The sequence below is a fragment of the Panthera uncia genome (genome assembly GCF_023721935.1).
Source record: "Panthera uncia isolate 11264 chromosome E2 unlocalized genomic scaffold, Puncia_PCG_1.0 HiC_scaffold_19, whole genome shotgun sequence".
Classification (NCBI taxonomy): domain Eukaryota; kingdom Metazoa; phylum Chordata; class Mammalia; order Carnivora; family Felidae; genus Panthera; species Panthera uncia.
Window position 1 is genome coordinate 4,889,258 of NW_026057588.1, and position 19,207 is coordinate 4,908,464.

Genomic DNA, 19,207 nt, shown 5'->3' on the forward strand with positions numbered 1-19,207 from the left:
CTTGTGGCCCCGCCTCCAAACTGCCGCCGATTCTGCCCGAAGGGACCCGAAGCGGAGACCCCGGCTTCTCCCGGCTCCGAAGCGTCCGTCCGAGCCCGAAGCTCCGGGCCCCGCCTCTTTACGTGCACTGGGCTCGGCTGCCGAGGGGTAAAGGTGCAGCCACGGGCTGGAGCTGTCGGGTGCCGGTTGCCGGCCGCTTCCCTGCCCGGCTCGCAGCCTGACGGGGCAGCACATCCGGCCCGGGACCGCGACCGAGCAGCGCGCGCTGGGCCGGGGAGGCGTGGCCACAGCCGGGGCGCCCGTGGGCCCGGACCGCTTGGCCGCCTCCCGCCCGGCGGGCGGCGCGGAGCCAGGCCCAGGTGGGCGGGGGGCACGGGCGACCTGGGGTGAGGCGGGGGCTGCGGACCGGCCGGCGGACGGGGCGGACTCGGCGCCGGGAGCGCGGCCGAGCAGGGGGTGGTGTAACCGCCTGTGGCTCTACCGGAGCCGGTCTGACCTGCGCTGGGGGAGTGGGGACCTACGGGGTGGGGGCGCCCTCCAGGCTTTAGGTGAAGAAACGTGTGCACCTTGGATGGAGGTGGAGGCTGGAGTCTGGGTTCTCAGAGAGGGAGGGCCCGAGTCCCTGGATCCTTCCAGGAGGAAGGGGCTGGGCGCTCTGGAATCCTGGGCTCTGCAAGGGAAAGGCCTGGGACAAGGGTTGTTGCTGGGTTCTCAGCCAGCGATGACTGAATCCGTGGGTCCCCAATGGGGGTTGGGGGATTAGCTTCGATTTCTGCGATCGCAGGGGGAGGGGCCGGATTCCTGGATCCTCGGGGGAGGGGCTGAGAGGTCTGGATTCCTGGGTTCTCAGAGGAGGACTGGAGGCCTGGGTTCTCCAAAAAGCGGGGCTGGGGGTGTATCGCTTTATCCTTGAAGGAGGAAGGTCCTGGAGGTCTGGATTCCTCTGTTCTCAGAGGAGAGGGGCTGAGGGTAGGGCTCCACGATCCTCCACACTGGGGACTAGAGGGGGTGGGTTCCTGAATCCTGTAAGGGCGAGGGGCTGATGGCCCGGATCCCTGGGTTCTCACAAAACCTCTGCCCCTCCCCCAGACCATGTCGCCTGAAGAATGGACTTATCTAGTGGTTCTCCTTATCTCCATCCCCATCGGCTTCCTCTTTAAGAAAGCTGGTGAGTCAGGTTCCCTCCCTAGTGGAAAATTGGGGGGTGGGGGGGCACGGGGCAGGGGACTCCCTGGAAGGGTCCAGGCTTATGCTGTCCCTTCTCCCCGCAGGACCTGGGCTGAAGAGATGGGGGGCAGCAGCTGTGGGCCTGGGGCTCACCTTGTTCACCTGTGGCCCCCACACTTTGCATTCTCTGATCACCATCCTTGGGACCTGGGCCCTCATTCAGGCGCAGCCCTGGTGAGGATTTGGGGTGGGGGGGGGCGGTGTGGAGGGAGAACAGAGGGGGAGGAAGCAACCTGTTTCCTTTTTGGGTCTGTCTCCCTTTCTGCCTTTGTCTCTGGGTGTCTCTTTTTATCTCTGGATTCTCCGTGTGGTTTGGTCTGTGTTTCTTCCTGTCCGGCCTTTTTTTCTGGGTCTTGTCCCTGCGTGTTTGTCCTGGTTCTTAATATCCGTATCATGTATTCGGGAGAACGGGGGACCGGTGGGCCGGCCCTGCCACCATTCATACTTGTATTACGTCTCCCTTTCTTTCTCCGTGTTTCTCGCCTCCCTCGGAAAAAAATGGAGGCCTGAAGGGTTTTCACCCTAAAGCTTATCTTAACCCCTCCTCATTCTCTTCTTTGTTGTGGCGCATTTCTGTGGGGCTGAGCCCCCTCTTGCACTGGTTCAGTCTGGCTCCTCCCGTCCTTCCCCCCCTTATCTGTTGGGGGGGGTGAGGGAGGGCTTGAAGCTAGAATCTGGGGGAGGCGGAGTCGAGGTCCCTGTACCCAGCACGCTCGTCCTCCTGCTCTGCCCCAGCTCCTGCCACGCCCTGGCCCTCGCCTGGACCTTCTCCTACCTCCTGTTCTTCCGCGCACTCAGCCTGCTGGGCCTGCCCACTCCCACGCCCTTCACCAATGCCGTCCAGCTGCTGCTGACACTGAAGGTCAGACGCCCCTCCACCCCTCTCTTGGTGCCAGGGAACGGCCCATCTTCTCGGCCTCCTCCACACCCACTCTCGGGGGCAGTAGGGGAGGTGGGATTTTTATCTCCGGGGCACCCCCAGGGGCAGGACTTCACCTCTCAACTGTTCCCCGGGGGGGGGAAGAAGTAGTCCCTCCTTTCCCCGCGCCAAGTAGGGTAACCGCGGCCAAGTAGTGCAGGTGTCATTTGGTCTTTGCCGTGTGCCAAAGGTTGAGCTAAGTGCTTTACGGACCAGTTCTCGAGGAGTGCATCTTGGTAGCAAGCCATTTAGCCAAGGAGGGGGAAACAGCTTTGGAGAGAAGGCGCTTCTCTGAGGGCACAAAAACAGGACACCCGTGTCTGGCTCGAAACCACCTGGGGAGATGGGTGAAAGCAGGTTCCCAGGCCCCATCCCAGACCGAAAAGTCCTGAGTTCCTGCGTGCTGGGCTCCAGCGACATGTCACACAGGACACGGGACAGTCACGTGAGGTAGCGAACCAGGTCTCCCGAGCATCTTGTGTTCTCGGTGGCCCGGGATGCAAGGGCAGGCCGGAGTTGGTTGGCTGAGAGTTGGAGGAAGAGCCTTTCGGCATGTAGGAACAGCACGTGGAAGGGAGCAGGCTGAGCCCGGTGACTGGGTGCCAGCCACAGCGAGTGTTCGTCGAGAGACGGAAGGGGAAGGGAAGCGGGGCCAAGGTGAGGGGTTTAGGCTTCCCAGGGGGCCCAGGATCCACCGGAAGCGGTTTTGGGGTTTGTCGCCAGAAGAGGTAAGGTGACCACATTGACGTGTTTGGAACTGCGCCCTGGATGCCCACAGAGTTGCCGCGGGGAGCGCAAGAAGGGATGAGGGCACCCTCCTTGATCAGAGTCCCGCTGACCAGCAGTGGTGGCCTGACCCAGGCCATCGGTAGGCCAGTCGGAGCCCCAGCGGCAAGTGCCGCGTTGGGGATACTTTGAGGAGTCCTTCTTGACAACAGTGTGGGCGGGCGGGGGGGCGGAGGAGCCAGAAGGGACAGTGAGGATCGTGGGCCAGCCACGGGGAGCCGGTACCAACCCTGGGGACGAGAGCGGGGCCGGTAGTCGAACAGAAAGGAGAGTGTCGTGTGGAGTCCTCCCTCCGCCTTGAGAGGATGGACCAAGGGACACGGCCCAGCTCTCACACCTGCCTTCCCCCCTCTGGTCCTGGGGCTCCCTTCTGGCAGAACCCAGAGGGAAGGCGGAAGGCCGGCTGAGGCCTGTGGCTGCCGTGTCAGCCTTGGGCCTGCGGAGAAGGTGGAGAACGGGCCTGCAGGGGCAGGCCCATCACGTTCAGCCTGGGGGCTGGGCAGCAGAACGGAGGCCAAAAGCTACAGACTCAGAGACCTACGGTAGATTTGGGGAGTAAGGAAGGTTCCCCGCCTGAGCAGTTAATTGCCTGCTGGTGGCATTTGCCGAGGGGAGAGCGCCGCCTCTGGGGAACGGTAACGTGTTCCGCTCTCGAGGCCATGAGTTTGAGGAACGCAGTAGGCTTGTATTATTGACAAGAGGCACTTTGAATGGTTTTGGGGATGGAGGGAGGAGCCCAGACAGGGTACAGCTTGGAGATCATGAGAGCGTGCGTGGTATGAAGCCACGGCCCGTGGGAGAACACAGAAGGGGGAACGAAGAGACAGAAAGGCCCAGGAGGCAGTGCTAGGGAGCACCTGTGGCCAGAAGCTGCCACCCTGCGACTCATGACTCTGGATGCCGAGAGCCGCCCATGGACTGGAACCTCAGCTCCCGGTGGCTTCCCTTGGCTGCAGGGAGGTGAGGGTGAGGAAGGCCCGGGGTCTGATCTGTCCCCCACCCGTGCCCCTTCCTCCCAGCTGGTGAGTCTCGCCAGTGAAGTTCAGGACCTGCACTTGGCCCAGAGGAAGGAAATGGCCACGGGCTTCAGCAAGGGGCCCAGCCTGGGGCTCCTGCCTGATGTCCCCTCTCTGATGGAGACGCTCAGCTACAGCTACTGCTACGTGGGAATCATGACAGGTGAGTGTGGCTGCGCCCCCAGCCCTGCCTCCCTGCGTCTCGTCACCACTGCCTGTCCCCATTCTCCACCCGGACTTTGGTGCCTGTTCTGTGATCCTGCCTCTGTTCCAACATCTGCTCCTTTTTTTTTTTTTTTTTTTTTTTTAATATTTATTTATTTTTGAGAGAGAGAGACTGAGTGCCAGTGGGAGAGGGGCAGAGAGAGAGGGAGACACAGAATCCGAAGCAGGCTCCAGGCTCCGAGCTGTCAGCACAGAGCCCGAGGTGGGGCTCAAACTCACGAACTGTGAGATCATGACCTGAGCCGAAGTCAGATGCCATGCAGGCGCCCCAGCATGTGCTCCTCTTGAGGGCGAGCATCTCTGCCTGGGTCTACATCAGACTCTCCCGCTGGCCCTCCAGAGCAGAGACAGACTGTTCTTGGCCTCAGTGGTTCCTTGTGGCTTCTTGGGAGCAATCAGGAGACAAAGGAGCAGGGTCTATGCAACCCTGATGTTCCTATCACCCAAGGAACAAATACATTCACATTATGCTCCCATTTTTAGCGTCCGAAAATATTTTCCATTAATGTTGATGTCCTAGGAGGTTTTCTGTCTTTTTTTCCTAAGATTTTTTTTAAGTTTATTTATTTATTTTGAGAGAGAAAAAGAGCACAAGCCGAGGAAAGGCAGAGACAGAGAGAAAGAATCCCAAGTAGTCAGCGCAGAGCCTGATGCGGGGCTCAAACTCACAAAGTGAGATTGTGACCTGAGCTGAAATGAAGAGTCGGACGCTCAACCGACTGAGCCACCCGGGTGCCCCTAGGAGGTTTTCTTTTTTATGACAGCTTTATGGAACCGTAACTGATACGTTCACCCACTTAAAGCTACATGAAGCTCAGAAGTTGTTAGCATAGTTACAGACTTGTGCGGCCATCACCACCATGTCATTGTAGACATTGCATCGCCCCAGAAGGAAACTCTGGACCCTGTAGCCATCGTCCCTCAAACCGCATCTGCCCCCAATCCCTGGGAACCACTGACTGACTCTCTGTCTCTATAGATGTCCCGGTGCTGGTCATTTATGAATGGAATCCTACTCTCTTCTCTCTGTTCTTTGTGACACGTAAGGCTGTCACTTCCGTTAATCCGCACCTGCTCCCTCCCTGGGCCAGGCCCTCAGTTTATCTCCAGTTTATCTCCAGCGCTACCACTGTCTCCTGTTTTCCACCGGTGACCCTCTGCAGCCCCCGCCCTGCTCAGGGGCCAGGGTAAATGGCATCCCGGCACCTCTCTGTTGGAAGAGCCTACAGCGGTTTCCTGGCTCTTAGAACAAAACCCTGAGTCCTCCCTGCCTGCAACCCTCTGACCTTTTCTCAAACCACTCTGTTCCTCTCCAGTTGCACTGCCCTACTTCCTCCTTCAGGCAGAGGTCACGCCCCCCCACCCCTCGGTCCCGCCTATCTGCCCCTGTGTTTCCTGGGGACTTGTCTCCATACCCCCCACTCTCCAGCTCTTTGTTCCTCGCTACTTAGCGGTCTGTCCTTTATCTTTTTCTCTGAGTCCTTGAACTCCCCCTCTCTGGTTTCTTTCTTTGTTTTCTTTCTTTCTTTTGTTTTTAATGTTTATTTATTTTTGAGAAAGAGAGCGCAAGCGGAGGAGGGGCAGAGGGAAAGGGAGACACAGAATCCAAAGCAGGCTCCAGGCTCTGAGCTGTCAGCACAGAGGGGCTTGAACTCACAAACTGTGGGATCGTGACCTGAGCTGAAGTTGAACACTTTAAGGACTGAACCACCCAGGCGCCCCTACTTTATTTTTAAGTAATCTCTACACCCAAAGCCCCACGTGGGGCTTGAACCACGACCCCCAAGATCAAGAGTCTAAGACTCGCTGGTTTCTTGTCCCTTTCTCTCAGAGTCTCCCTCCTCTCGTTCGGGTTACCTAGCCCCACCCCCCCCCCCCCCCCCCCCCCCCCCAGTCTCAGCCCCCCCCCCCCACCCCCGCACCTCCAGACCAGTCTCTGACGGCTGCCCCTCCCTCCCGCCACAGGCCCGTTCTTCCGCTACCGCACGTACCTGGACTGGCTGGAGCAGCCCTTCCCGGGGGCCGTGCCCAGCCTGCGGCCCCTCCTGCGCCGAGCCTGGCCGGCCCCGCTCTTTGGCCTGCTCTTCCTGCTGTCCTCACACCTCTTCCCGCTGGAGGCCGTGCGTGAGGACGCCTTCTACGCCCGCCCGCTGCCTGCCCGCCTCTTCTACATGATCCCCGTCTTCTTCGCCTTCCGCATGCGCTTCTACGTGGCCTGGATTGCCGCCGAGTGCGGCTGCATTGCTGCCGGCTTCGGGGCCTACCCCGTGGCCGCCAAAGCCCGGGCCGGGGGCGGCCCCACCCTCCAATGCCCACCCCCCAGCAGGTCAGGCGGCGGGAGGGAGGCTTCCCAAGACCCGGCAGGCCCCGTCAGCACAGGCTGTCCCTGCCCCTAGCAGGGAGGAGAGTGGGGGAGCAGGGGGTGCAGCTTCGCCCCCTGCTATCAGTGGAATGTCGCCCCTTGGCCACCACCGCCCATCTACCCCTGCCCTAGGGAGCAGTACTCTTCATACCTGCCACTGCCCCCTGTTGCTAACGCTTGTCACCTCGTGGGATGGTGAATTGCTCTCTGTTGCTAGGAAAAGGTGGTATCTTAGCAACCATGTGCCTCCCCTCTGTTGCCATGGAAGCGTCACCCCGGTAACCCGGTTGTGCCTGGTTACTTGGGATACCATCTTTGGGCTGTGATGGAGCCCACCCTTTGTCGCTAGGGAGATGGTTACCTAGCAACCGGACTGCCCCTCTTTGCTGGGGGGGGGGGGGCGCTTCCCTAGCAACCATGGCCTGCCCCTTCCTGCCACAAGACTCGCTTTTCATTGCTATGTAAATGGCGCCCCCTAACCTGCCCTTGGTTACTAGACGCCAGCGCACAGGCCCCCAACCATGTGATGTCCTCACGTAACAGCCTGCACTTTCTGAGGACATGGCGTCCCTGACCATGCTGTCCTCTGGCAGAGAGGACGCCGCTCCCAGCAACCGCGGGTGGCTTTCCTACCACTGCTGAGGAAGTACCCCAGTAACTGTGGACTGACCTTGTTCCTAGTGCCACCCCCCCTCCTCGTTCTTGAATTGCTAGCCAGGAACTAGGGGCTGTCTTGTTGCTAAGGAAGTGTTGCTCTCAGGTTGCTAGGGAAATGATGCTTCTAACCACTGGGACTGGACTCCACCTCCCCATCCCCCCCCGCACTTCCCCCCTCCCCCATCCCCGGTTCCTAGCAACCATCGGGTAGACCTCCCGTTACTAGTGAGGGCGTCCACCAGAAAATGGCAAGCAGGAATTGAAGGCTTTTGTAATAGATGGCTCCCCTCCCATTCTCAGAAGCCACCCACCCTGGAGTGGGTGAAAGATGTTCACCGCCACTGGGAGTGTTGGCACCAGTGATCCAGGAGCCACTGTAGTGCTGGAGATGACACTTAACTGAATATTCATAAAGACCAGGAGGGGCCCTTTCTGGAAGTGTTTCTAAACATCCTAGGCCTTGTTCCTAAGGAATACCCTTTCCCTAGCAACAGAGACCATCAGGTGTCACGTGGGCCTCAAACATCTCCCTAGCAATCATAGACCACCGCGTTGTTAGGGATGCTACTTCCCTAGCAACCACAGTGTCTTGACAACTTAGGACCACACTGGGCGGCTGCTCTGAATACAGTGAGCTCGTTTGCCCTTCCCTAGCATCTGAGACCCCTGAAGGGTCAGGTTGCTGAGGACTCGTAGCTTAGCAACTGTAGCCCCTCAAGGCTTTTCGTTGCTGTTGTAGCCCTGAGACCAAAAGAAGGAGGACCCCTTGTCAGTGAACTGTTGTGCCCCCGCCCCCAGTCTTCGTCCGGGAAAAGGCTCCCTCTGGGGCTACCCTCCCCGGTTGCCCTAGCGAATGTGACAGCCAGAGCTCTGGCCTGGCCGCGATCCCCTCCTTAGCATCCGGGGCTGGGACAGTAGCCAGCGTCGGGAGGGGGCCTGGCTGAGCTGCATGTCTGTCCCCCACCCTCATCCTCCACCCCCCCCCAGTCCGGAGAAGGCGGCCTCCCTGGAGTACGACTATGAGACCATCCGCAACATCGACTGCTACGGCACTGACTTCTGCGTGCGGGTGCGGGATGGCATGCGGTACTGGAACATGACGGTGCAGTGGTGGCTGGCGCAGTACGTCTACAAGAGCGCACCTGCTCGCTCCTATGTCCTAAGGTGAGCGCGCCTGCCCTGGGAAAACACGGAACTACACCTCCCAGCAGCGCCTGGGGCTGCTTGCGGGCTCCCGGCCGGACCTCCGCCCCAGAGGATCATGGGAGTTGTAGTTTCTTGAGCCGGTTCCCAGCCCCTGATTGGCATTGCTCTGGGGTAAATCGTTCCCTTTCTCTGGGCCTCAGTTTCTACTTGTGTAAAGTCAACACCTTTGGACAGAAGCAGTGTACTGAATCCTGTGGACTCTGGCCAGACTTTTTGGGATCCTGGCCCAGCCAGATACAGAGAAACCTTAAGTAGCTAGTTGACCTGTGTTTCCTCAACTCTTAAATGGGGGTGATGCTGTTAACTTACTTCAGAGATTGATGAGAGGATTAAGCGATGTGAACATACCTAACGTGAGGCCCGCCAGGTGAGTAGTCACCGTATAGTAGCTTTTATTCATTATTCATCCAATACTTCTTGAGTGGAAACTCGAGTGTGCCAGACATTGTTATGTTTACAGCCTTAGGACGTAGAGCTTACTTTCCTGGTTTCAAAAAAAATTTTTTTAATGTTTATTTGTTTTGAGAGAAAGAGAGTGTGAGTAGGGGAGGGGCAGAGAGAGAGGAAGACACAGAATCCGAAGCAGGCTCCGGGCTCCAAGCTGTCCACACAGAGCCCGATGCAGGGCTCGAACTTGTGAACCGTGAGATGATGACCTGAGCCGAAGTCAGACACTTAACCGACTGAGCCACCCAGGCTCCCTGCCCTCATTTTAAAGATGAGGGAACTGAGGCTCAGAGAGGTTAGGTAACCTGCCGAGTGTCACTCCGCCTTCCCAGAGCCACCAGATGAGGTCAGGACGCAGCTGCAGAGCTAGGAGCTAAACCTACCTGGGTGTCCGGACTGGGCATGGCCTGGATGTGGGGATGAGAACGTGAGGAAGTGAAGCGTGATGCCAGGTGATGGCTGTGAGTGACTGAGATGGGAAGACTGGCCAGGAGGAAGTTTCCGGAGTGGCTCGGGTGAGGGAGTGCAACTTGGGTGGAGTCCCACGGACTCCCAGGTGACCGTCAGGTTTCAGCTGGGGTTACTGGATAGGCGGTTAGTTACGGGACTCTGGCGCAGAAGGAGGAGATGGTGTGAGAAGCAGGCGCGCAGGTCCCTTCAGGTAGCGGTACCTAACACAGGCTGAGCAGCAGGTCAAAGCAGTGGGCACTCCAGTGTTTCGGTTAGAGGTTCTCGGCTGGGGGCAACTGTTCCATACTCCCTGGGGGCATTCGGCAACGCCTAGGAGCCCTTTGTGCCATAACTGGGAGATGCTACTGGCAGCCAGTGGTTACAGGCCCCAGACGCTCTTCAACACCCTGCGTGGCACGGGACGGCCCCCGCTCCAGCACAGAATGATCTGGCCCCAAATGTCAGTAGTGCTGAGATTGAGAAACCCTGGTGTAGACGAGGGACGAGGAGGAGCCGGCCTAGACGGAGCCGATGAGCTAGGAGGACAGTCAGGAAAGCAGAGAGGGATCATTTGTGTCGGGTGATGTCAGGAGCTTCAGTACAACAAAGGCTCGGGCTTGGGTGTGACGGGAGGGTGCGGGGGAGTCTCCAGCAACCTTGATGGGAGCAGTTTGGAGGGCGGAAGTGAAAGCCAGCTGGAGTGGGTTCCAGAGAGGACGGAAGCGGGGAAAGGCTGAGGGGGAGCACGGACTGTTCTTGGGAGAGTGTGCAGGTGGGGAGAGCAGGTAGGGACCACAGCTCAGAGTTCAGGTGCCTGTGTGGAGTTCAAGGTGCCTGGTGGCCCGTTTATGTGCGTCCCTTCCACCCTGTTTTTCCCTGTCGGAGAACGTCTCTTGAAATGCTCCCAACCCGGGGAATTCTGTCTCCACCACTGGCAGAAAAGAAAGAACACGGTTTTGTTATTAAAGAGCTAGCATTGAGCCAGGCTGTGCACCACGTAACCCACTAACGAGATTACCAAAACGAAAAGAAAGCTCGCCTTGTTGTCGGAGCCACCTGTCACAGTCCCCTGCACAGCATGCTCCCAAGAGAAACAATAACCTGTCCTCAAGTAAGAGGACCCACCGACTGTTTGCCGTGATGCACGGTCTCCTGTTCTGCCCAAGTTCAGTTGGTAATGGGGTAGCCACCCGTGCTGATCATCTCTATCTGAAGGAAGAATGCAACTAGGTGTCAAGCAGGCGGTAGCGTGATGCCAGCTGCCTAGGATGAACCCCCCACAGTGGCGGGGAGACAGGGGCTCCAGCTCCCATGACGTTTATAGTTCAAAGACTGGGTACCACCACCTTCCAGAAAAACATTCGTGGACTGTGTTTTCGTAAGGCTTATTTCCAAGCCTTTCCGAACGTTTCCATCTATATCCGAAGGACGGAGAAAAGTTTCTGAAGCACTATGTTTTTTCGTGGAAGTGGCTGAAGAAGAGAGAGGGGAAAAGGTCTCCCTTTTGGGCAAGAGTGAAAATTCAGCCTTTTTACGGACTCTTTATGCCTCCAAGGATGGGGGGCAGCATTATTGTGTCCTTAGGTTCAAGCACCCTGATGTACCCCGGGGAAAGGCTGATGCCCACAGACAAGGAAGAACCCACATCTCCATTCCAGGCGGAGTCCTCTGTGGTGATTTCTGTGTCTCTGAGGAAGGAGGGACCGGAGCCTGAATTTATAGCATTTTGGGGTCCAGAGAGAGAGGAGACCATGGCTAGAGATGACTGAGTCTTCATGAATCAGGAATTCCACTCTTAGATCCCCAAGACGAAGTGGCTAGGGGCTCAGGTTCATGGGTCTTGAGGAAAGCTGTGATAAGAGGGCATTAACTAGGTTCCTGAAAAGAGAATAGTGATTCCTGAGTCTGAGGGAGGAGGGGGCTGGGGGCCTGGACTCCTGGGTCTGAGGGAGGAGAGTGGAGTTCAGGACTCCTGGGTCTGAGGGAGGAGAGGCTGGGGGGGTCAGGACTCCTGGTCTGAGGGAGGAGGGGCTGGGGTTCTGGGCTCCTGGGTCTGAGGGAGGAGGGGGCTGGGGGCCTGGACTCTTGGTCTGAGAGAGGAGGGCCTGAGGAGTCAGAACTCCTGGGTCTCAGGGGTCTGTGCTCCTGGGTCTGAGGGAGGAAGGAGATGGGGGCCTGGACTCCTGGGTCTCAGGGAGGCGGGGCTGGGGGTCTGGGCTCCAGGGTCCTGAATCCGAGCCCCTCCCCCAGGAGCGCCTGGACCATGTTGCTGAGCGCCTACTGGCACGGCCTCCACCCTGGCTACTACCTAAGCTTCCTGACCATCCCGCTGTGCCTGGCAGCGGAGGGCCGACTGGAGTCGGCCCTGCGGGGGCGGCTCAGTCCCGGGGGCCAGAAGGCCTGGGACTGGGTGCACTGGTTCCTGAAGATGCGCGCCTACGACTACATGTGTATGGGCTTTGTGCTGCTGTCCCTGGGAGACACCGTCCGGTACTGGGCCTCCGTCTACTTCTGCGTCCACATCCTGGCCTTGGCCGCCCTGCTGCTGGGGCTGGCTTTGGGCGGGGGCGGTCCGGGCCGGAGGAAGACCGCGCCCTCGGCCGCCAGCCTGGCCCCAGAAAAGCTCCGGGAGGAATAGGCTGCCGCGGCACGCTTTGCCAGTCGGCCCGGCCACCAAGCTTCTTGCTTGGGAATCCTGTGACCCCGGCCGCCGTCTCCCTTCCCAGAAAGATTGCTGGAGCGGCCAGGGGCCTGGCGAGGATTCCCGTCTCCTCTCCGTACCCGGCGTCCGACGGAGCCGGGCTGCAGCTCTCCCTGCTTCCCCGCCCTCTGCCCTCTGCCCCGAGGGCTCAGGACAACCCTCGACCACCCGGTGTCCCTGCCCCAGCTTCCGGAGAGAGCCGCACTCCCCCACCCCGCCAGCAGGGGCCGCCAGGCACACGGCTTCTTGGGCACACGTCCTTTTCCTGGCACAGGGTGTGGGGTAGGAGCTTCGGGGCAGGTTCTGGGAGTGGGGAACCTCCTCCCTGTGGCTTTCGTCCCCCTTGTACCAGGATTTCAGACCCGGAAGGGAACATAACCCTCCCGTTTCATAAGGGGGAAACTGAGGCACCGAGGAGCAGGCCTGCGGACATGGTTCTTGCAGCTTCCATCTGAGCCACCTCAGGGTCCCAGCGCACCTGTCACCCTCTTGTCATTCTCTGGCCTGAGACACGGTCAGAATGTGTGAGCCTCCGCCAATAAAGTGTTTTGCAAAGATCGTACGTGTGCCTGTGGGTGATCGACGGGCGTGGGGCTCGTGGCGCCGCACTTCCAGGGACCACGCTGGCGTCCGTGGGCTTGTTCCCAGGACGTTTCCCAGCAGCCGCCCTGACGCTGAAGTGCTTGCTGTCCTCCCACCACCGCCACCTGGTGGCCAGGTGCGGACCTGCCCGGGGTCCCTTCCTCACCTGGGGCAGTCCCCGCCCAGCCGGCCGCTAGAGACGGAAACAGTCGCACCTGGGGCCATGGAAGCGGGCCCGACGTGGGAACCGGAGGCCTGGGGCTCCTCCGGAGGCTGGCCGGCACCCCGGGGGGCCAGAGCAGGTGGGGGGAGTGGGGGGGGGCGTCCTGAGGGAGGCAGGGAATGGAGGACTGGACTCCAGGGTCCAGAGGGCAGAAGGGGGATGGTTTCGATTCCTGGCTTTCTGGGTGGGGGAAGGGAACCAGGACGTGGGACTCCTGCGTCCTGGGGAGGGGTCTGGAGGTCCAGATTCCAGTCTCGGGGGAGGGGGGGTGAGGGTTGCAAACTCCTGAATAAGAGAAAAGGAAGTTGAAGAATGGGCTCCTCAGCTCTGGGGGGCCCACATTTGGGTGCTTGCAGAGGGGCCCTGGGTCCTGCTCTCCCAGATCTGAGGGAGGAGGGGCTGGGGGCCCAGACTCCAAGGTCTGAGGGAGGAGGCCCTGTGGTTCAAGACTCCTGGGTCTGAGGGAGGAGGGGCTGAGGGCCTGGACTCCAGGGTCTGAGGGAGGAGGGCGTGGAGTTCAGGATTCCTGGGTCTGAGGGAGGAGGGTGTGGGGTTCAGGGCTCCTGGGTCTGAGGGAGGAGGGGCTGGGGGGGGGTCAGGACTCCTGGGTCTGAGGAAGGAGGGGCTGGGGGCTGCGAGTCCTGCACCCTACCAGCCCCCACTCCCCTGCCCCAGGCCCGTCGCTCTCCTCTGTGCTGAATGAGCTCCCCAGTGCCGCCACCCTTCGGTACCGAGGACCCGGGGTTCTCCCCTGGGGGGCATCGGGGGAGGAGGAAGAAGATGGAGAGAGCAACGTCCAGGCCATGGCCGAAGCCGCCCAAAAGGAGCTGGGAGAACCCATCCCCTCCAGGGAACTCCCCTGGCCCATGCAGGCCCGCCGGACCCACAGGTGAGGCTCACCTCCCGCTTCCTACCCAGCTGTGGGCCGAGTCTACGCGGTGTCCCTGCTTCTCTGACTCCGGGGAGTCCTGCCTCCCCGACCCTGGGACTCCCTTCTCTAACCTCCGGGCTCACGTTCTCTGTCTCTGCTCTCGCTCTTTCTCTCTGTGTGTTCCTCTCTGCTTGATGTGTGTCTCTGTGTCTGTCTCCTGCCTATTGACGCTTGTCACTGCTCCTCCTTTCCCTGCCGCCACAGAGCTTGCCGGGCTGGGGGACGATGCCTGGTCAACAAGGGGCTCCCCACGCTGTCCGGAGTACAGCCTTCCCAGGAAACCTTTCCTAAGCCCGCTTGGCGTAAAGCTCAGACCATGTGGCTCTTTCCTCAAAGCAAAGTGCGGCGCTGGAACTCTCGCAAGGCGCGAGAGCGTCGTGCATTCCTAGCCCCGAGCTGCACGACGGCAGAAGCAAGTGCCAGGGCCGTCTGAGGACGCGGCCCCGCGTCCTGAAATTGTTCTCCGAACCCCTTCCTTTCGGGTGTTTATGGAGGTTCCCCTACACGGGCGGGTTTGATTAAATCTTGGGCCAAGGGCCATCGAACCCGCCTCCAGCCCCGCTGCTCCCCCGGGAGGTCGGGGGTGGGGCTGCAGGTTCCAAGCCCCTCCCCCGTCCACACCTGCGGGTGGTTTCCCTGGCAAGCCCCCCCCCACACTCTTAGCTGGAGTCCAAAAGTCACCTCGTTTCCGCTGCAGACGACACCAGGATCTCTTCACTTGGTCTTCCAAGGGTTTTTATCGCTCCGCGCCAGGAACAGGGACAAACACCAAACCAAACCTTCTTTCCTTTTCACTTTTCCTTTATGATACCTGCCTCCAGACAAGTGCAGGAGGCACCCTGCGCAGCCCGGGAGTACTCCCACGGTGAGCGCCCAGGCAGGCTGCACCTGGGGCAGGAGACTCCGCCCTGGGGAGCACCCCCACGTGCCCCTGTCACCCCCCTCTCCCCACACAGGTCCTGTGTGATGATCTCCCAGACCTGTGTGACGATCACTTCCCTGCCTTCCACCCGGGGGCGCATCCCTAAAGAGCACGGCGTGAGCGTGCTTGTTCTGGAACTCCCAGTAGACCCCTGCACCCTCTGATTTCCGCCTGGCTTCTTATGTGTCTGCTCCTATCGCTGGAGAGCATCCCAGCCCGGTCTCACTGGCGGGGTGCTTCTCCGTTTGGGGGTGTCTGCTCGGGGCTGCCAGGCCCTTCATTTTCTGTCTCTGAATCTGTTTCTGTACCAGGCAGAGCCATGCCAGGGACAAAGTGGCCCAGGGATCAGGTTCCAGGGTGGCTCAGTGGGCCCTGTGGCTTCGGCGGTCCAAGGAGAAGACCCAGGAACGCCTGCACACCTTGCAGCCCTGGGCGTGGACGCTGAAAAGGATCGGAGGTGCGGCAGGGCTGAGGCTGCTGGGGCGGGCCCACTCCTGGGTCTGAGGGAAGAGGGGCTGAGGGGTCTGGACTCCTGGGTCTGAGGGAGGAGGGGCTGGGGACCAGGACCCCTGGGTCTGAGGGAGGAGGGGCTGGGGGCCAGGACTCCTGGGTCTGAGACAGGAGGGGGCTGGGGTTCAGGACTCCTGGGTCTGAGGGAGGAGGGGGCTGGGGGTCTGGACTCCTGGGTCTGAGGGAGGAGGGGGCGGGGGTCTGGATTTCTGGGTCTGAGGGAGGAGGGGCCTGGGGTCTGGACTCCTGGGTCTGAGGGAGGAGTGGCCGGGGGTCTGGATTTCTGGGTCTGAGGGAGGAGGGGCTGGGGCCTGCACTCCTGGGTCTGAGGGAGGAGGTCTTAGAGGACCATGACTTCTGGGTCTGAGGAAGGAGGGGGCTAAGGGCCTGGACCCCTGGGTCTGGGGCAGGGGCTGGGGGCCAGGACTCCTGGGTCTGAGGGAGGAGGGGGCTGGGGGTCAGGACCCCTGGGTCTGAGGGAGGAGGGGCTGGGGAGCAGGACTCCCGGTTCTGTGGGAAGAGAGCCAGGACTCCAGACTCAGAAAGCAGCCCCCCGCCTCTGTGGCGCCCCCTGCAGGCCAGTTTGGCGCCGGCACCGAGTCCTACTTCTCGCTACTCCGCTTCCTGCTGCTTCTCAACGTGCTGGCGTCCGTGCTGAAGGCCTGCATGACACTGCTGCCCACCTGGCTGGAGGGGACGCCCCCGGGTCCCCCTGGCCCTGACACCTCCTCACCCTGCGGCTTCTACAACCCCGACCCCCAAGGCCTGGTCACCTTCCCCACCCACCTCTTCAGCTTGCTCTCAGGAGTGGTGAGTGCCTGGGTCCCTGGGAGACCCCCACACACACCCCCACCCACCCCCAACCCCGAGCCTGGGTGCCCCACCCCCCATTGCCTAGCCCCACGGTGACCTTTCCCTCGGCAGGGTTTTCTAGAATGGTCTCCTCTCTTCTATGGGTTCTACCCACCCCGCCAACACCTAGCGGTCACCTACCTGTGCTCCGTCTTTGTCATTGGCCTTCTGCACCTGGTGCTCATCCTCCACCGGTCAGTGACACCTGGGACCCCGGGGAGGGAGTCCTGGTGCTAGCAGACCCCTCCCCAAGAATCCGGAGTCTCCCTCCGGGATCCTTTTCTCTCAGTTGGAGTTGAAATCACACTTAAAAACATTTCATTCGTGCTAAAGACCAGTGACAAATTGGGAAGCTTCTCCTTCCCGTGGCTTCAGAGTCTAGAGCGGGAAGGTAAGATCTTAACCACACAAATTTAACGACATCTTTTCTGGAGGGGAGCATGCTTTGTAGGAAACAAACGGGTGATTCACTCGTTCCGGCAACAGCTGTTTATTAAGCACCTACTACGTGTCGGCCGCCGTGGTTCTAGACACAAACAGAAACCAGACAGAGTCCTGTCCTGGGGGAGCTGACAGTTTACCAGGGGGAGACAGGTGATAAGTAATAAGCCATAAATGAGTCAACGACACGGTGCGTTAGAAGGTGAGGGGGGCTCCGGACACAGATGCAGCAGGTGAGGCGGGCCGTCGGTGAGAATGAGCCAGGCTGCTGCATTTAGGGGTCCCCCAGGGATGCCTGGATGAGACGAGACGTTTAAATAAAAGCGTTGAGGGGGTGAGGGGTCTGGTCAGAGAAATACCCGGGGAATGAGCACTGCAGGCAGAGAGCACAGCCAGAGCAAGGCAGGAGCAGGGATGCGTGGCGGAGGGCGCACGGGGACGTGGGGAGAGCCACGGGGGATGCGCCCCACTTCGTAAACGATGTGGCTGCTCTCCAAGCGCCAGGGGACTCACTGCAGGCTCTTGAGCAGATCACCCCGATCTGATTTAGGTTTCAAAAGGCTTCCTCTCTGGCTCTGTGGTGGACGGAGGAGGGAGAAGGGGGGGCAAGAAGGAGAGAAGGGAGGAGAGTCGGGGATGCGCAAGCAGCAGGTGCAACAGTGACGGGGCTGTGGCGATAATCCAGGCAAGAGACAGTGGTGGTTTGCTCCCGGGTGGTGGCGGGGGTCAGTTTCGGATCTCTTTCTCCCCTTCCTTCCTTCCTTCCTCCCTTCCTCCCTCCCTCCCTCCCTCCCTCCCTTCCTTCCTTCCTTCCTTCCCATTGAATTTCTAGCCTCCCCCCTCAGCTTTCTTGAGATATCATTGACTTAAATCACACTGCGTAAGTTTAAGGTGTACAAGGTGCTGATTTGATACATTTATGTGTTGCAACGTGATTCCCACCCTGGCATTAGGTGACGCCTGCACGTCTTTACATTATCATGTCTTTATTTATTTATCTTGAGAGAGAGTGCGCGCGCAGGCAGCAGTGGGGCAGAGGCAGAGAGACGGTGGGGGGCGGAGGGTCTGAAGGGGGCTCTGAGCTGTCAGCACAGAAAACGTGGGGCTCGAACCCACGGACCGTGAGATCATGACCTGAGCCAAAATCAAGAGTCGGGGGATCAAAAACGACTGAGCCACCCAGGCACCCCTCTACATTTTTCACTTTAAAAATATCACACATATCCAGAAACATGCAGAAACCAGAGGGTAGGGCTTGGTATGTTGCCATGAATATCAAGAAACGGAACATGGGGTGCCCGGGTGGCTCAGTCGGTTGAGCGTCCGGCTTCGGCTCAGGTCACGATCTCATAGTTCGTGGGTTCGAGCCTCGCGTCGGGCTCGAGCCTGGAGCCTGTTTTGGATTCTGTGTCTCCCTCTCTCTCTGCCCCTCCCCTGCTCACTCTCTTTCTCTCAAAAATAAACATTAAAAATTTTTTTAACTTGAAAAAAAAAAAAAGAAAAGAAATGGAACCTGACCAGCCTCCAGAACCTTCTCAAGATCTCTTCAAGCTCCCACGTTTCTCCCCCGACTCCCCCCACCACCCCCCATGCTTTGTGTCAACACCGTGGACTGCTTTCACCTGTTCAGCATAGAAGAGGGAGGTTCTCCATGCCTGTTGAGCAGGGCCCAGAGGCTTCCCAACGACTGGTGGGTTGTGGGAGGGTGGGGGAGCTGGGAAGTTAGGAATGACTCCAGGTGTTGAGCCTCTGGAAGGGGCAGCACAGTGTTCGGACGGGGAGAGCTGTGGAAAGGGCAGCACCCGCGGGGGGTGTGGTTTCGGCCGGCTGATTCTGAGATGGCTTTGGACACACGAGGGGAACGATGACTAGGCAGTCACATGTGGGTTCTGGAGTCCGGTCTGCACTGGAGACGCAAACGTGGGACTCGCTGGCATTCAGGCAAGCCTGGGGGTTCTCTCAGGGGAGGAGAAAATAAAGTGGAGTGTCGTCTAAACTCCAGGCACTGTGCCAGGGCCCAGGGATACCAGATGAAGGTCCCCCACCTTTGTGCGGCTCACAGTTCAGGAGGGGAGATAAACTGCGAGATAATTAAAAAGCCAATTTTATGTTGAAAAGCAAATCAGCTAGGGGCACCTGGGTGGTTCAGTCGGTTAAGCGTCTGACTTTGGCTCAGGTCACGATCTCACGGTAAGTTCGAGCCCCGTGTCGGGCTCTGTGCTGACAGCTCAGAGCCTGGAGCCTGCTTCGGATTCTGTGTCTCCCTCTCTCTCTGCCCCTGTCCTGCTCACACTCTGTCTCTCTCACTTTCAAAAATAAATATTTAAAAAAATTTTTAAAAGCCAATCAGCTATTTCAGTTTGGGAGCCCCATATAGAAACCAGATGGGATGCTATGATCGAGGTGATAGGACAGGGAGCTGCAATTTTTTCTCGATAAAGGCCAGATAGGAAATATTTTCATCTTTTCCGGCCACACAGTCTCCGTGTGAATTAAACTCCGTTGTCCGGCTAAAGCAGCTGTCAACAGTAAGTAAATGAGTGCATGTGGCTGTGTTCCAATAGAGCTTTATTTACAAAAACTGGTGCCGTAGTTCGCCACCACCCTGTGATAGAGAATGGGCGGGGACCCTCGTTAAATGGAGCGGTTAGTTAAGGACTATCTGAGGAGGCGACCCGTACAGAAAGCCCAGGAAGATGAGAAGGAACGGGCCAGGTGAGCGGCTAAGACTTGGGCATTCCAGGCACTGG

The 19,207-nt window shown here is 59.3% G+C and overlaps 2 protein-coding genes across 5 annotated transcripts in view; both read left to right on the plus strand.

Annotated features, from left to right (window-relative positions):
• MBOAT7 (membrane bound O-acyltransferase domain containing 7) lies at nt 1-12,558 on the plus strand. Of its 4 annotated transcripts, none has more exons than XM_049621437.1 (8): nt 1-359; nt 1,090-1,168; nt 1,272-1,401; nt 1,963-2,089; nt 3,952-4,111; nt 6,139-6,499; nt 8,180-8,356; nt 11,546-12,558. In XM_049621437.1, the coding sequence occupies exons 2-8, from the start codon at nt 1,093-1,095 to the stop codon at nt 11,931-11,933; spliced, it is 1,419 nt and encodes a 472-aa protein (XP_049477394.1). In that variant the 5' UTR covers nt 1-359; nt 1,090-1,092; the 3' UTR covers nt 11,934-12,558. The 4 variants fall into 4 exon arrangements, with proteins under 4 accessions (XP_049477394.1, XP_049477395.1, XP_049477396.1 ...); XM_049621438.1 differs by having other exon boundaries at nt 1-153; XM_049621439.1 differs by having other exon boundaries at nt 1-147.
• The window catches only part of TMC4 (transmembrane channel like 4), an 11,339-nt gene continuing 4,648 nt past the window's right edge, over nt 12,517-19,207 (plus strand). The window contains exons 1-5 of the mRNA XM_049621366.1: nt 12,517-12,880; nt 13,477-13,690; nt 14,966-15,111; nt 15,742-15,974; nt 16,089-16,210. Coding sequence (XP_049477323.1) covers nt 12,517-12,880; nt 13,477-13,690; nt 14,966-15,111; nt 15,742-15,974; nt 16,089-16,210 — 1,079 coding nt within the window. The remainder of the gene's footprint in view (nt 12,881-13,476; nt 13,691-14,965; nt 15,112-15,741; nt 15,975-16,088; nt 16,211-19,207) is intronic.